The 16607-nt window shown below is 34.2% G+C and overlaps 2 protein-coding genes and 1 pseudogene across 4 annotated transcripts; all 3 read left to right on the forward strand.

Moving 5' to 3' along the window:
* The first annotated feature begins 406 nt into the window (after positions 1-406).
* LOC112561702 (THO complex subunit 6 homolog) lies at positions 407-7953 on the forward strand. Of its 2 annotated transcripts, none has more exons than XM_025234317.1 (14): positions 407-547; positions 2296-2411; positions 2731-2795; positions 3130-3184; positions 3448-3499; positions 3903-3940; positions 4413-4464; positions 5319-5393; positions 5722-5824; positions 6058-6110; positions 6342-6410; positions 6854-6967; positions 7318-7446; positions 7652-7953. In XM_025234317.1, the coding sequence occupies exons 1-14, from the start codon at positions 422-424 to the stop codon at positions 7739-7741; spliced, it is 1137 nt and encodes a 378-aa protein (XP_025090102.1). In that variant the 5' UTR covers positions 407-421; the 3' UTR covers positions 7742-7953. The 2 variants fall into 2 exon arrangements, with proteins under 2 accessions (XP_025090102.1, XP_025090103.1); XM_025234318.1 differs by lacking the exon at positions 407-547 and adding an exon at positions 1951-2101.
* LOC112563417 lies at positions 1034-1201 on the forward strand (annotated as a pseudogene).
* Positions 7954-8978: 1025 nt separating the features above from the next.
* LOC112561703 (CDP-diacylglycerol--inositol 3-phosphatidyltransferase-like) lies at positions 8979-16563 on the forward strand. Of its 2 annotated transcripts, none has more exons than XM_025234319.1 (6): positions 8979-9105; positions 11222-11356; positions 12425-12578; positions 13113-13194; positions 13571-13652; positions 13906-16563. In XM_025234319.1, the coding sequence occupies exons 1-6, from the start codon at positions 9066-9068 to the stop codon at positions 14082-14084; spliced, it is 672 nt and encodes a 223-aa protein (XP_025090104.1). In that variant the 5' UTR covers positions 8979-9065; the 3' UTR covers positions 14085-16563. The 2 variants fall into 2 exon arrangements, with proteins under 2 accessions (XP_025090104.1, XP_025090105.1); XM_025234320.1 differs by having other exon boundaries at positions 8986-9105; positions 11284-11356.
* The last annotated feature ends 44 nt before the right edge of the window (positions 16564-16607 follow it).

Raw genomic sequence — 16607 nt, forward strand, 5'->3', positions numbered from 1 at the left:
TTTATTTTGAATATTTCCAATTATAGATTTTCATAAAGAGCAGCGTCATGCACCATATATGTCTATCCTTTTATTAGAAAATAGTAAAGACTTCTATGTATTTATAGTCCATCAACTGTGCATTATTTCGATTATTTTTTTATTATAAACTCTTAAAGTTTTCTAGTTGCAACAGAAATCATGCAGGTGTATATATATTAGTGCAGTGACTTGCTGTAACAATACATTCTATGCATGTAGGTAAGAAATGAAGTCTATTTTATTTTCTACTGTCTAAAGAATTTAGAGCGTTTTGTGGCGTGTGTGTGTGAGACCAAGTACACAGGGACTCAAAATCACATAAGTTGACTTCCTTCTGTTATTAAATCAGAGATCTGTGTATCGCTAAAGATATCGCGTATTAGCCAAAAATATAATACAAATGAGAATCAAACCATCTGAGCATATGGAATTATATCCTGACAGCAGGGACGTATATAGGTTCATGCTGATACCGTTCTACGCAAATAAAACTTTGTACAGTGATAGCAGTAAATGTATCCTGAGAGTAAGTAGCAAAGTAAAACATCGCTCCTGGTCCAGAATAAGATCAAATGAGTATTTTTATATGCTTTTATTATAATTAGCCTGCCATCTCATAAATGTAGTAGCGAGCTGCTTCCCATGTACTAACACTACTGAAAATCTAGAGTTGTTTCCCTTTTACACTTTACGCTATCTAAAGTCAAAATATCATTGCAAAAGTAATTCTTACATTAGGATATAAAAAGAATAATGTAAATAAAACTACGGAAGAAATAAAAAAAATAATAACAACCGCAGTTAGGAAATAAATTGCTTTAGATTTATGCAAAAACTTTAAAGTGAAAAATATTTAAATAGTATGTTGTGTTACCAAACCTGAATATTACGTAAAGCTAAATGCAACTGTCTCCGTGTTTCATTACAAGTCGGTCATCTCTCTTCCTTGCGGCATTTTCTGATATCCTTGAAAATGTGAAGGTCGCGATCTACGTCAGTTTCGAAACGATGAAGCACTGTCCAAACAATGTTCTTATCAGCGTAATATCTGATACGTCCCCCATATGTGGACTTCGATATTGCACTGATTTAGAGAACATGATGGAGGGTTAGGGACTTGCTCCACCTCTGCCAAGGGTCGGCCTGGTGATGTAGTATCTCCAGGGTTGGCCCACTCTCCTCCTGGGGAGAAAAACAAATGAATGTCAGATTTCCTCAGAAACACATTCATTCCTAGTCAATAGACGTCACCCAATCGAAAGCATTTAATTAGAGGTTGAAGTTGGCGACCTGACATCCTCCAACTGATTCGATCGACTTTGCTTTAAATTAAACGCTAATAAAACACAGGAGAGGGCATGTTTGGGCGTGCACATCAATAGTGACCACAGTTTGGTTATATCGGTTGACTTAATTGGCATCCCACCAGAGTCCTGGGGTATGTGGAGGGAGGGCGTCAGATGGGTAAGTAAAAGATTTTGCGTGATAACATTAAAGAGGGGTCGTGCTGTCAGAAGGGAGGATTTCCTCAGAGGTGCTCAAGATCGGCCCCGATGGCGAGCTTTCACTGCTAATACGTCTCATCATTAACGTGTATGCAAGTTCGTGGTCTCATTGCTTCTCTCTCTCCCCCTCTCCCGACGACTGGAGCCTTAAGAGTCCGACCGGTACTAAAGTAAGTGACGATGATGACAGCAAGTGACAATGATTTCGGAAACGTCAGTAAAATTATTTTTCCGTTATACATGTAATTTAATCTTAATTATTGCTTGTTTCATCTGCAGCTGTTTAATCAAATGTGTTTTTGCGTACTAGTCCAGGAAATGTAAGGTAGTGGTAGTAGGGTAAGCGCACACTTTTTTTTCTGGCTTCGATGCCTAAGTATGAAAACCTAACACAGGTGATTATTATGATTGTGGAGGTAGCAACGAAGTGTTCTTTTTGAAACGATGACCGTTACCTCTCGGCACGTTCTGATGACGTCACAGAACAGCTCTTGTCTGGTAGAGTGGTTTCCCTTGGTGCGACTGGCGTACACAAGTTACAAATTATTTTGGAATCAAATTTCAGCATGCCAGAAGTGAGTTAATCATTATTACAATCAGTTCCGCTACCTGATTTCTTTTAAAGACATTAATAAAGATTACAGTAAATGGAAATCAGTTTACTTTGTAAAAATTTTAGTTTTTAAATCCAGGGATATTTTGAACCTTACTACAGTTAGTAAACTGAGCTGATTATTCTTAATGAGCACTGTTTGGTCTCATGTAACAGAATAAAGGGAAAACAGGTCGACAGTTCCCATACACAATAGTGTACGATCAGTGTTTCTCGCCATGCGGAAAGTATCTTGCAGCAGGAAGCAATTATGGGGACATAGCCATTTTCAAGTGAGTCGGCCCTTTTTTTTTTCTTTTGTTGATTCTACAAGTTTTTGTTTCTCTCAGTAAAGAAATTAGTGTGCTAATAAATTCATAGATTTTATATTTTTATTCACTAAGGTTAACAGTCAAGTAAATGGGTACCAACATCAACGTGGACGTATTTAGCCATTGTTACAATACATTGGCTGACTAAATTTTTCATCATACAGACAATAGTGAAAATAGCTAGTTTTGTTTTAATTAAAAAGAGTAATTTTTTAACAGTATTCAACATTATTGGTGAAATAAACATATTTTTAGTTGATTTTTGATTATTTTATTCCAGCATGTCCGCTGCACTTTCTTCAGATGCTACAGAAAAATCTAAACACCCAGTATTCATATTCAAAGGTGTGTTTTTGGAATCTATATACTTTTCTTTGGAAAACACATTAATAAACATTGCATGGTTTTCTTTTAACCCATCTTAAGTTCATTTCTTTTAAATTTTTTATTCATGCAACAACTGTTTTTCACCAGCATTATGCCCCATCACAGTAATTGGATGGATAATATACTGTATGTATGACAATTATTTTCACAAAAAATTAATAGTTATAAAGCACATTTAGAAATTATATCAAATAAAACTCACAAGTTTTTGATACTCAAATTGCTTATTTACATCTTGTGAGATGTGCAGTTACTTTTGAGGCAATTCTGAAAAAGTTAACTTTTTTTCCAGGTTGTAAAGATGGTGGCATCTTTTGTTTAACATCAACAGAGACATTTCTCCTCAGGTATGTCAGCATAACACAACAGCCACAATGTGATTATCTCTCATGATTAGGTATTGGCATATTATGTAACAATAGCAACTGAATTAGAAGAAATATATGTGTATGTATGTGAGTTAGTTAGGGGTTGGGACTGAGTTTTACTTAGTTCCTTAATGTTCTAACTATGACTTATTTCATCTATGTTGATATCATTGATAAATTTATCACATATAACCTTGTTGAAAATTAGATCAAACAATATTCTCACATATTCAAACATTTAGTGCAGGAGATGGGGAAATTCAAGCTTGGAGATGGAGTGATTTAACAGCAAAGGTGAGAAACATTTTTTTTTCTTTTTGCTGCACTTTATTAATGTGATAAAAGATTTTTTTGTCCAGCCATCATTTTATGTACATTATATACCACCTACTATCTTCAGGCTAGAGTAGAACAAATCCTTGCTGTCTGTTTTACACCTTGAAATCATCTCAGAGCCTGAGCTCATTGCACAATTGTGAATTAATGGTTAAAAATTCTCAAGACCTTCATGTTAACTAATTGATGAATATGAGAAATCATTGGATGTTTTTTGCTTCAAATTAGCTTTATCAAGCAAATTATTTAAGAGTTTTGATTCTTCTTAGTTTGGTAGAATATTGGATTGGTATGAAAAGCACTAAATATGCTGATAAATTGGATGTATGCTTGTTTTTTTTTTTTTTTTTTTTTTTTAAAGACTGCAAAGTTGGCATGGTCTCTGACCCTTCCAAGAAGGTGGGTACTACAGTTTGTGTAGATTTGGAGAAACATTGTGTGTGTTTACAAATACTGATGGTATTTTTTGTAATGACTGCTTGTATTTTGCTTCCACATTTGAACTCTCACTTCTTATAACATCAGCTAATTTATATATTCTACATCATGATTTATTGATAAGATTTAGTTTATTTATTCTTTAGAATTCTGCAGTCTGAAAGATTTTTAAAAATATGAACTGAATGTCTTGAATAAATCATAACTGGTCTATCATCTTCTGATATTCTGTTTACTTCGTGTTCTCACAAAAATACTTGGTTTTCTTCTAATTAATCAGATCAGATTGTTTGGATCATGCCAAAATGTGGCAGTGTTGTGTTTATAGTATTAATGTATTGTGTATTGTTGCCTTAAGATCTTTGAATTAGATTAAAAACAATATTTGAATGCCTAAGGCTTGATTAGTAATTTTGCTTAGTTTATCTTACAGTGGAGTGCTGGCTAATGCAGAAGTAAACTCCATGATTATTAATCAGCAGTCAGTGAGTAAATCTGCTCTTTTGCTAAACTTTTTCACTGCTACTTTACCTACTGATTGTTTCAGCTGAAATACATGAAATATAATGTTCATATTTAAGTTCAGTTTTATTGAGACAAACAGTTGTAACTTAGTAATTTGTTTAGCAGGCAGGGTTACAGCTGGCTGTCTGACCAGAGGGAATTGTACACTGTATAAGAACTTTGGTCCTGGAAAACAGTAGCTCTCTTTTATTTGAGTATGGTATGATTCTATAACTATTTTTAAAATAGTGTAAAAGGTGAAAAGGTGACATTAAAACATTAACTGAAGATGGTAGTCAGAAACCACTATCAGTACATTATGCCTGAAATATTTGTAAGAACAGCACCTTGCTCATTGACTAATTAATTTATTCACAGAGTTATAGGAATGGAGTTTGGTTGTATCTGAAGAGTGTCTGTGCAGGGCTTCTGCTAAGGCTAAATTCTTTGGGGTCCCAGGGACCCCTTCTTCAGATTTTTAAGGGGTCCCTGTTCTTCGCCCAGATTTGAATGGGACCCCATTGACAAAAATTGAAGCGGTCCTCCGAACTTTTAATGCGTACTGTACGCAATTTTTTGCGTAAGCAGAAGCCCTGGTCTGTGCATTCAGTGTTGAATTCAATACTTGTCTAAGATATGAGTAACGGCTGGCTGCCTTGTCATGACAGTCTTAGCTGCAGGCTTGTTGTAAAACACCAATCCATTTCCCCCTTCTCCCCATTTCCCAAGATAAGAGTAAAAAATTTGTATCCAGTGGGCTGTTGCTTAGCAAAAATACACAGCATATTGGTATCATTTGTATCTGCAGACTAATGCTTCCTTATTTTCTTTTAAGCACAAGTCGTGTCTGTATGCTGGTGGTGGGGACAAAAAAATTCATACATGGGACTTGGAAACTGGACAATATTTGGTGAGATAATGAGTTGTGTTTGGAAGCCTTTCATGACGCTTGTAATTTCAAACATGTTTGTATGACATGCTCTTTAGCATTTTATTGGCATGTTCTTGCTATATTTTAAGGTACTTTCTCTAGTTACTTTGAAATAAGTATAATTTATCAGTACAGAATGGAGTATGCACATGCATATAGATATAAATTTGTATTTGAGAGCATGAATGCATGCATGAACGTGCATTCCTGTGTGTGTGTGTTGAGCATCTGAGGTCGTCAAATATATATCTGTACATTACTTTCAACACATTAACTTTTTAAAATTAATACTGGTTCCTGTAATCAGAGTGCCTTGGAAGGTCACACAGACTACATTCACAAGCTTCTGCTGATGAATGAAGGTCAGGACTGTCTTTCAGCATCAGAAGATGGCACAGTCAGAATCTGGGGTAATGGAGTGCTGTCTACTGTGTACTCTTAAACGTTATTTCCAGTTCTTGGCATCTGGTATCATTTTATCATGAAATTGATTTTCAGTTGCTTTTTTTTATTTTTGATAAATAGACATATAGCCATATGGTGCATTTAATTCAAAGTCCTGACATTTACAAACAAAACTATAAATGTTTTAATTACTTGTTTCAGACGACATGTATTTTCTTTGTTTTTTTGGTTTTTAAAGATACACGAACAACAGGTGAATCAGTTCAATGCATTGAACCTTTCAAAAATGAGGTAAATAACTTTTGCTGCTGACTATTACTAGTAGTAATACTTTTTGATCATATAGATGACTTTATCTGATATTTGATGTGAGATATTTCTGTTGTATAGAAGATTAATGCCATGGGAGAAAAAATATTAACTAATAGTATTATTATTATTGAATATGATGGTGATGATGATGATGCACAAAGGTATGCCGTAGAGTTTGGTGATTAATGAATACATTACTATTTGTGACAGCTCTGTGCACGGCCGTTAATGGGCAAGTGGCTGAGATGTTTGGCTGTGGACTCTGAAGAGGGTTGGCTGGTATGCATATTTCCTTCACTAACCTGTGTGTGTGTTTTTAGGCTTTGGCAACGGCACATACTCTAGTTTTTAAAATTCCTTGGGATTGTTTTCATTTTCTCTGTATCTTTTTATTTTATTTTTTTACTTTTATTTTTAGGAGCAGAACTGCTTAATACTAGTTTTAACAAAATGATCTGTGATTTGTTGATGCAACTAATCACATCAGGGGCAGTAGTGATGGAGCAAAGGTAAGTCATTACCTTTGGGCAACGTAAGGGACTTAAGGACAAGCATCTGGTTTAATATGCCTGTACTTAAGGATATTAGCCTGTGTGTTTGTTTCAATGTATTATATGTATCATGAACTGGCTTAGTCTTAGCTTGAAATATTTTCTTTGCTTATTATTTAATCAGATTTATTCACTAGGAAAGATGAAATTTTTTGTTTCCATTTCTTTTAGATATGTGGTGGAGGTCCAAAAATGTCAGCCTGGCACTTACGTACTTTGTCACCAACAACTGTGTTTGATACCCCCAGTGTCAGTCAGAACGTAGCACTTTTCCATGAAGACTATGTGAGTGAATAAATGTGTAATCAAAAGCATTAAGTTCAAGTCCTATGAAACATAAATGATGATATGAAACAATATCCTGTTGACTTTAATCTGGAAATGGGGTCGTATAATGGTGAAACCTTTTTGAAATGCAGCGCTAGATGGATTATATGCTTGTTTCAGAATTCTTTAACTCAGTATTAGCTATTGGGATACACTGATGGACACAGTTTCCTAGAGGTGGTGTTAACAAAACTGATCTTTCAAGGCTTGTGGGTTTTATCTTTTTATGATTTGTATTTAATAACACTTTTTCCTTTATTTAAATGAATTTTATCGGCATTTTTGTTTGTTTGTTTTTTTCCCCACAGATTTTATCAGCTGGAAGCTTAGCCTGTATGAACCACTGGATGCTCACAGGACAGCTGAAGTCTTCTATTCCTTGCTCCCCTACTTCTGTCTTTAGCCTTAACATCAATAAACGCTCAGATGCAAGCAAGGTGAGGTTTTCAAAAGTTTACACAACTGTGTGCAAACCACACCAAGAGCAACAAGTAATAAATAAACTTCTCAGAGTTTGAAATCTTAGATTATCTCTTATTTTTCTACTTGACCTATTAAAACCCAAGAAAGCATTTTTGATTCTTCGTTTTCATAAAATGTGTTGGTTGACATCTGTGTAATGTGCTTTTGGTTTTTCTTCAGGTGCTTTGTATAGCTGGAGCTAGTCCTTATATAGACGTGTGCATCAATTTTGGGTACACATCGTTTGCCCTGGTCTTCCAAGCAGCATAAATGTCCACACCAAATGTTTCTTGTTAAATCATATTATTCATGCTGTCTCCATACGCTTATTTTATAGTTCACTAAAATCTGCCAATAAAAGTGGATTTCCAAACATGAAAACAATGACTTTTATTTACCGATGGAAAGTTTTGAGATTTGAAATATGTATGCATATTATTTTATGTGACTATTTTTTTTGAATAATAAAAGGCAGTACTGCATACTTGTGTCATATTGTCATCAGGATTATCATCATTGTGATAACTTGACATTGAAAGATTAATACATATTAAGTTTGAGACTTATACAGTGCTCAGATATGAAAATTGCTGAAGGTGTTGAGGAAGAATGCATGTAATCAGCCCTATTTCACAAAATATATAGGCGAGCCACAGGCATCTTTTTAAAGTGATTTCAAAATGATGATTAAACAGTTTGTTGTTTAGTTGCAACCGACAAGGTTCCCCCTCGTCCTTGCGGCAGCCAGCAGGTCTGGTATGAAAAAGTTTGCCCATTTGCCAGCCACTTATCATGATATGTTGAAAGTTTATGAAGTCTTCGCAGCTTTTAGTGTTTGCAGTTACGAACCAGCCGACTTAAGTTTGCGCTTTCGGTCTGTAAATGACCCTGATGTAGCCTTGCTGTATGGGGCTCCCTGTCTTGGCCAATGTCGTAAACAGTTTGCTGTGGGGTCTCTGTCAGCCTTTCTGAAGTCCTCTGTAATGTGACCTGTTATTGTTTAATAACTTGAGATTCATCAAAATATGATAAGTAAAATTAAGTAACTGGTCATCAAATGATGGTGCTGCAAAATCCACATGGCCACAGATCATATTGCTGCTTTAGCTGGTCTTGCTCGTCTAAGTCGATAGTATTCTGCTGATCTCCCTTTTGTTTCTAGCTTGGGGCCGTGTCAGTTTCGCGCTGTATATCTTTCGTGTATCTGAGTTGGACAACCTTGTAGTTACTCTTTAGCAGACGATCAAACACCCACTTGCGCAGTGATATCAAACCAGAATAGTACAATATCCACATCTCTTTGCTAGCTGCAATAATCTAAACCTATCAAAACCCGAGGATACGAAACAAACAAATTTTTCAGTCTCAAATCAAAGCTGCTGAGTAAATATAGAAGCTGACTGCTTAGGTTCAATTCGTTGGGTTCAAATGCCACTTGTAGTGACGTGGCCCTATTCCACATGGCTAATGCCATGTTTCAGGCTAGCTCTTAAAGGTTTGAGATCTCCCGAGAAAGAAATAAATTTGCAGACATACACTTCCGGTTTGACTAAGTGCTAAGCGAGTTCAAGCCAGTTCAACGGTTTTCAGCACGATGACGGGAAATATTTATCTGTTTGTTCCAAATGTCATTGGTATGTAAAACAAACTTTTCAGTTTTATTTCAGTTTGCTAATTCTGATAACCAAACGTGTGGTTTTCGAAGCGAAGGTTATATTTTGATCTACTAGTCTCGTTCGTCGATCGCAAAATGTGAGAGGAACACAGAAATAATACAGATAAATCAGGAATGTTGGCACTTATCAGACCTGATCATTTGACAACATGAACTACTATTTATTACCCACGTTTTTTTTTTTCTTTTTGCATTCATTCAATTACAAGCAAACGTGAAGTTTAACCCGTACTGATATGGTCACAGCCAGCTTATTTCGACTCAGAAAACAGCACTGACTGTACACTACTAGTCTGCAACTCACTCATGACAGTACACATTAGACTATATTGCCCTGTCTTTTCCGCCAAAGTATGTTTAAGAACTATGCCAGAAGAAAATTTATCTTTGATTAACCATAGATTATACATTTCACGTGCAACACCATAGATCAACGATTTTAAGATCTCACACCAAAAACAGATGAGATTTATATCACTTAATGAAAAACAGAGTTATCGATAGAACAATTTAACTAAACATTCAAGATGATTGTGGTTTAGGAAAACTGAATATCCAATGTAATCTATTTGTTCAATAGATATTATTTGTTAGATATTATACAATCAACATTAATTTAGTGGAAAGCGTATAGATATGCCTACTAAGCTGCAAGTAGAATATAGAGATAAATTGAAGTACTTAAGATTTCACTATCAGAAGGTAAGAAAAAGCATGGGGGATCTTATTCAGATGTTTGAGATATTTCATGAATGCAATGACATTAATGCAGTAATCCCTCGCCACTTTGCACCTCACCTTTTTGCAGCTTCACTATTTCGCAGGTTTTTATAAGAAATTAATAGGGAAAATGATTCATGGATCTACACTTTTTCATGGATTTTCTGCAAAGTTCGATCAGTGGAAAATATATGTATATTTCATGAATTTTTAGATGAAAAATGCCCAAAGTGTATAAAATATATTACTGGACAATTTTTTTCACTTTATGTGTGTGGCGGAGAGAGAGAGATTTCTATATTACTGTTCTATTACAGGTACTGTATTACTCTACAGTACATATTATGTGTTTGTTCTTTTATTTACTGTAAAGGTACAATACATGCGCAGAACAGTGTGGGAAGGGTTATTAAGGAAATGGGAAAGGTTTATTTAGAGTAAAAGTAGGTGTTGGGTTTATAAAGCCTTAATATTATGAATAAATATATAAATAAATATACCATCTATTTCGTGGATTTTTGGATATCATTTGTGGTTCTGGAACGCATCTCCCATGATAAACGAGGGATTACTGTATATATGTATTTTTCTCCTCACCACAAACTTTTTTTTTTTTTTTTTGGAACAGTTTTGATGGTTAAGAAAATAAGCATATGAAAATTCATGTACAGACAATATGAAAATGATTTAACAAGGGCGACACTAAATAGCGAGGCTGTTGCAACAATATCCAGTCCCTATTACTTACTACTACTTAAGTACACAGTGTACTGAGCTGACCTCCATGCTTTGAAATAAATTTTACAAACTAATTAATTATTTGTTATTATCATTAGGTAATAAAAAACATGTTTCTGTTAGACTAACATAATAAATAAAGACACACCAAGTTTGACTTCAAAATGTATCAGTTTAAAAGCATCTACTGTTATTTTGTGTTGTGAACATGCATTGATAGAAGTACAAAATACTTGCATTCAAAAAATTCACAATTTAATCACATTTTTAAAAAGTTATCATGTCATTAATCATTGTACAGATAGCAGTTTACACTAAATGCATCCCAGAATAAATATATCATTATTTTGGCAGTGCTGTACATATGTTCAATTTCAGGAACATTTAATGTACATGTATCTTTAATTTTTCTTCCTGTAAGGTACACAGATAAAAAAAAGGTTTTAACACTTTGTGAAAACCCAAAATACTTGTAGAATTCATCAACACGACATTCATTGCATGGACAAAATATAAATAGATATCATTCAAATCATGATGTTTTCACTACACATATGATATGGAAACTTTAAAACATTGCCTTCTATTTTTTTTTTTTTTTTTTTTTTTTTGTGCAGATTACTTCCGAGTAATCTTTGCTTTTGTGTCTTTTTACTACATGCCTTTTGACTACATAAAGGCGAGTGCTTTTTACCTTCTGAGTGGTTTTCTTGATGCATTTGATGGTCATTTTGCTCGAATGCTTGATCAGGGTAAGTATTTGTTTTTCCTTATTGTAATATATATTGTTTAAGATTTTATTTGTTTTGTTCTTATTTATAGCTTTGTCAGTGTATTGATGACTGAGTACATTTTTTTCCATTACATCCTTTAAAAATTTGTAAATACATTAATTTGAACAGTTTTCTTGTTCATATGCTAAATGAGAGTAGTGCCCCTTAGCTTAACTGTGTTTAGGATGACTGCAGTCTTGATTACTACTTTTTTATATCTTTCTTCTTTTTGTCAGCGCCAGTGGATTGTTGTCTGTTTTGGTGTTCACTGTTGCTTTGTCCTGTTGTTAGGTCTTCTGCTTCTGTTCTGGATTGTTTTTCTATTCCTATAACAGGTTTTCTACATTACTGCCTAACAGTCAGTACAGCCATATTTGTGCCACTTTGGTTTACTGCATTCTCTCCCCTTCGCTGCAATTTTCGATCTGTGAACTGTTTGATTTGTACTCCCTTTAATTTCCTTTGCTTATAGACTCTGGATTTATGTGTGTCAACAGTGTAGATTTAACCCTCTGATTTTTTTTCACAATAATTGCTTCCTGTTTCATAAATTTTCTGGACTGTGAAAATGGACAACCATGTACCCTGTTATTAGCTTTATCATTGTTGCCATTAGGACATGCACTAACACTTGTACAGGGCATCTTTAGCTTTGCACACTGTAATTGCTCTGTCTTCTGCAGAATCTACTGTGATATGTGTCCTTCCAATCATTCAAAGCACAACTGTATGCTCACCTTTTTCACCTTGCTGTAAAAGGCAAACCTTACTTTGATGCTATATTGTTGTGGCATACTTCATGTGCATGGTTTTCTTTTTCAGTCTTTTAGTTCTGGATGTTGATATGTCTCTGTAATTTTTATTTGCCAATTTTCTTGGTATATGTCTGAATAGGTACTATGTGGTTTATGCACATGGATTTATAGTTTGTTTGTGTAAAGCATATTTAGTCTACTGTATATCGAAGAAATGCATTATGTAGGTATTTCTTATTTTCATGCTATTTTTATTGCCACCACATTTTTTTTTACTTCTTAAATTCACCAGGCACGAAACTTGGTGCCATGCTGGACATGTTGATTGATCGGATCACGACCATGTGTCTGTGTGCTGCTCTCTGCCAGTTTTATCCACGCTACATGCTCTTTTTCCAGTTTGCCATGGCCCTTGATATCTTTAGCCACTGGTTACATCTTCATAGGTAACAGGTCATTTATACTTAAAGTACAGTTGTACAGCTATAACACTACTTGTACTAGCTTGTACATAATAGCTAATATTCTGAAAATGGAAAAAGAGATTGTTTGCTATCCAACTCATTTTCTGAAACAAGTTGCAAACATGTGACATCAATGACCTTTTAAAGAAAGTCAAGTACAGGTGGTCTCACACTACAGGGAGGCAACTTCCTATTAGTGGTTAAAAGAATAATTATAAAGTTGTATTTCTTTGACAAGCCATAAATATTGACTGATACGTGCACCTTTTATTTTGCTAGTTATTTAACTCTATCCCATAAGATCATAAAATATCTTGAAAGTATTGTAAAGCGACGCAATAACTGTTTTTAATGCTGCTACTAATAAGTGTGGCTGTCTGTTTGGTGACTTTTGAAAAAAATCCTGTATTTTTTTTTTTTAAAGGGAAGTAAAAAGGATCATAAAGTGTTGAAGTATGGTTTGCATCATTATCTCTGTTAGTATTTCCTAATCATTGTGTGATTTCTTTTCTTCAGCTCTATGATGAAAGGCAGTGATAGTCACAAGAAAATTGATTTATCTGCAAATCCAATCCTTCGACACTATTACCACAACAAGGTAATTTATAAAAGAACACTGTACCTCTAAAAAATTTTTGCTTTAAAGTATAAAATATTGCATGGATTTTGTGACAGTGTGGTCAGTTTTTTTTTTTAATTTTTTTTTTTATTTCATTAGATGAGTTCAAGTTTTCAAGAAATAATGAGATAAATATTATCAACTGCTCGTTTCTGTCAGTATACACCTTGGAGGAAGGTACGCTTTTCACGTTTGTTTGAATTTGTGTTCTTAAAGTTTTTTGAAAAAGGCACTAATCATGCTAGTGATTAACAACCTGAAGAATTGGCCTATTTGCTATGAAAGTAATGTTTAGTCAGTTATTGGTTGAGGCTTATATTCATGTGCAGTTCATAAGTAATATTTTACATTTCAGACAATCCTGTTTACTATGTGTGCTGCTAATGAGCTTTTCTTCTGTATGCTGTACCTGGTTCACTTCACACCTGGCCCTGTCGGTAAGTGTGTTTACTCTTACTGTTTAAAAATATGACAAAATATTGGATTATATAAGGGATTTGCATGAAGAATCTACATTTTTTAAAATAGCACTGACTGAATGTTTTAATAGTATCTAGATGTTTTTTACAAAAAATACCAGTCTAATGGTATATCATATAAAAAAGATGATGAATAAAGAAAAATGCTTTTTTATATCATTAATGAGAATCTAGACTGCTAGTCACTCTTTTTTTCTTATGATGATTTCAGTGCCTCTTGGACCACTTTCTGTAGGCATATTCACCCTCATCCTCTATATTTCGGCTCCAATCTCTTTAGCAAAGAACAGCATCAGCGTTATTCAGTTAATTGCTGCCGCAGAAAACATGGCTACCATCGACAGAGAAGAAAGAGTTAAAAAGGCTGCAGAGCAAGCCAAGCAAAAGTAAACTTCAATCATGGTGCTTTGATAGATTGTATTGTGTAGACCACATATGGTTTATTGTTGTTGCGCATAAAGCAGGGTCACTGTAAAAATGTTATTCGCATTGGAGTAACTAAATGTTGAGAACTCTGTTATCTATTGCACCCTCAGGAAAGGAAGAAAAGAAACCACACACAAATTTTGCAATTTTTGTTGTTTGTGCGTAGTGTTGATTTAATGAAGTCTATCACCTTCAAAGCATTGAACCCAAATGAATGCTGTTTGTTTTAGTATGTACTTTTGGAGAAAATCTTCAAAAGCATCATCCCTTTTGCATATCTTTAGCTTTAAAAGTTATTTATATAAAGAATATTTACCCTTCTGTATTTTGGGGTAAATTTTGAAGCAGAAAAAACAAAGGTGTGTTACTGAAATTTTTTAAACAACTAAAGGTTGAATTGCGGCCCTATGCTCCTTGAGTAACAAGAATAAACAAACAAGGGTTGAATTAAAAATTTTAGAAAGACTATGAGAAGCATGCAGACTTAATTTGTTGTTCATCAATATTTTTGACACATACCTGCACCATGAAAAAGGCATCTGGCATTGGTGTTGGATGTTTTGGGGTATGCTACATACATAAGCATACTGATTCTTGAGATGGATATCTTAAGCTCTGATAACATTTTGGTCAGTGCACTGGACTTACTAGTCTCAGGTTGTCTGTTCTTGCTTGCCTAACTAGCAGTGATATATCGGGGAAGGTTAAAGGTAAAGGAGGAGAGTGTGGGACTTAATGGTTTTACTTGTTACTGTGTATGTGTCTCTTAGAGGGAGTGAGGTTTGATATATGTCAATGCCTAGGTAAAGGAGTGCATATGTATGTACAAAGGAGACAATGCCTGCAAGGTGTCAGTATGCACACACAGATGCTTGAGTTTTAGATAAACTGCATTTTTCACAAATTTCTGTTAAAGGCATGGTCATTGTAAGTGTTGAAATTGTTTCTGAAATTCTGCTGTAATCAGGATATAAAAGAAAAGGTTGGCATGGAAGATGTCTAGATGGAAAATAGATTTATACAGGCAAGTGAAAGCAGCTATACAGAATCACAGGAAGGACATCTTGTAGTACTTTTTTGTCATTAGCAACATATGATAGTGACAAAAGTCCTGTTGTTGTATACAGTTTAGTATTGTGTATTTATGCATCAGTACTTTACCTTGATATTTAGCATAAGCTTTAGTCTCTGTAATGCTCACTTTCCAAAGTTAAATTAGTGTTTAGTCCTGCTATCATTTTACAAACATGCTAAGAATGATGTTCAGTCTGGAGTGGTTATTGAATAATACCATAGACAATGTATATTTGCTAGATTGTTAGAATTAACAGTTTGTTTAGAATTTGCAAGAATTAATATAAAAAAGGAGCATGATGTATTTTGTCCGCATTTTGCAAAATCTTAGACCCTTGATTTTTCAGTGCATACATTCCTTTACTAGAAAAAATGGTGCAAGAACAAAACCCATCAGTATTCAGTCACTAGTACAAATAGTTTTTGCCACTGGTGTGTGTGTGAGAGAGAGAGGGAATGGGTGCAGGAGAAGTGCAAATATAAGGCAATTGCTATGAAATTAGGAAAGGAATCAATGGAAGTTTATTGTTTCTAAAAGAAAATATTTTTGAATACATTGATGCTGGAGGAATTTTCCTTGTACCAAAATTAAGATTAAAATGAATAATTATAATATTTGTAAGATTTTCCACATTTTTTAAGATATACATAGAACATTGATGGCATATTTAGAATAATGAAGACACTGATTAACAGATTAACTTTTAGGACTAATCTGTGAATAGGGTGAGGTGGGAAAATACCTTTTTTGCCTAATGGCACACTGCCAGAAATTAAACATTTATGATGCATACCGAAGTTGGGGAGATTTCTTAAATTTTCTTAAAGGGGAGAGTGAAATGTGTTTTCACTACTTTTAGTGAAGCTTACATTACTTATAACAAAGCTTTTATTATTTATAGTGTGGTAGAAACAATTTTGCTTTGTTTACCTGACAACAGATTGTAAGACCTCTTCATCATAGTAAAGCAGGTATTGTGATTTTTCTTACAGTGTACGAAATGTGTTTTTAAATTCTTTTTGTTGCCTTCTTAATTTATTGATTTAGATGTATCATGAAAGTTTGGTTTTATTTAAAGATGATTATGATTTCTTATATTTTTATCATCCTGAAAAATATTTGTTTTGTCAATAAATGTAAAATTAAGCTGCATTCCTTTTTAGTGTTTTACAGAAACTTTAGGATAATTCTAAGCAGAGGTGGCTCTGTTTCTAGGCCCCTCAGTCTTACAACTGCTATTCTAAATGGAGGTTTAAAAACTGTTCATATTTTGATTGGTTCTTTTCCTCTTGTCAGTCTATCTACAGCTGGTGTGCGCAAGTGTGATCACTGTCGGGATCCATGGAATTAAAATGCATACTCAAGGTTGCATAATATTTATATATACAACCCAGAACTTACACAAAACTGGT

Source organism: Pomacea canaliculata, linkage group LG4 (genome assembly GCF_003073045.1).
Source record: "Pomacea canaliculata isolate SZHN2017 linkage group LG4, ASM307304v1, whole genome shotgun sequence".
Taxonomy (NCBI): domain Eukaryota; kingdom Metazoa; phylum Mollusca; class Gastropoda; order Architaenioglossa; family Ampullariidae; genus Pomacea; species Pomacea canaliculata.

What these genes read in the sequence shown, in the direction of transcription:
- LOC112561703 (XM_025234319.1), top strand. Translation starts at nt 9,066, where the DNA reads ATGACGGGAAATATTTATCTGTTTGTTCCAAATGTCATTG. An exon ending in CACTGGTTACATCTTCATAG is followed by an intron (nt 12,579 to 13,112) that starts GTAACAGGTCAT and finishes TCTTTTCTTCAG; the next exon opens with CTCTATGATGAAAGGCAGTG. An exon ending in CTTCACACCTGGCCCTGTCG is followed by an intron (nt 13,653 to 13,905) that starts GTAAGTGTGTTT and finishes TGATGATTTCAG; the next exon opens with TGCCTCTTGGACCACTTTCT.
- LOC112561702 (XM_025234317.1), top strand. Translation starts at nt 422, where the DNA reads ATGAGAATCAAACCATCTGAGCATATGGAATTATATCCTGACAGCAGG. An exon ending in TCTCTGACCCTTCCAAGAAG is followed by an intron (nt 3,941 to 4,412) that starts GTGGGTACTACA and finishes TTTATCTTACAG; the next exon opens with TGGAGTGCTGGCTAATGCAG. An exon ending in AACGCTCAGATGCAAGCAAG is followed by an intron (nt 7,447 to 7,651) that starts GTGAGGTTTTCA and finishes GTTTTTCTTCAG; the next exon opens with GTGCTTTGTATAGCTGGAGC.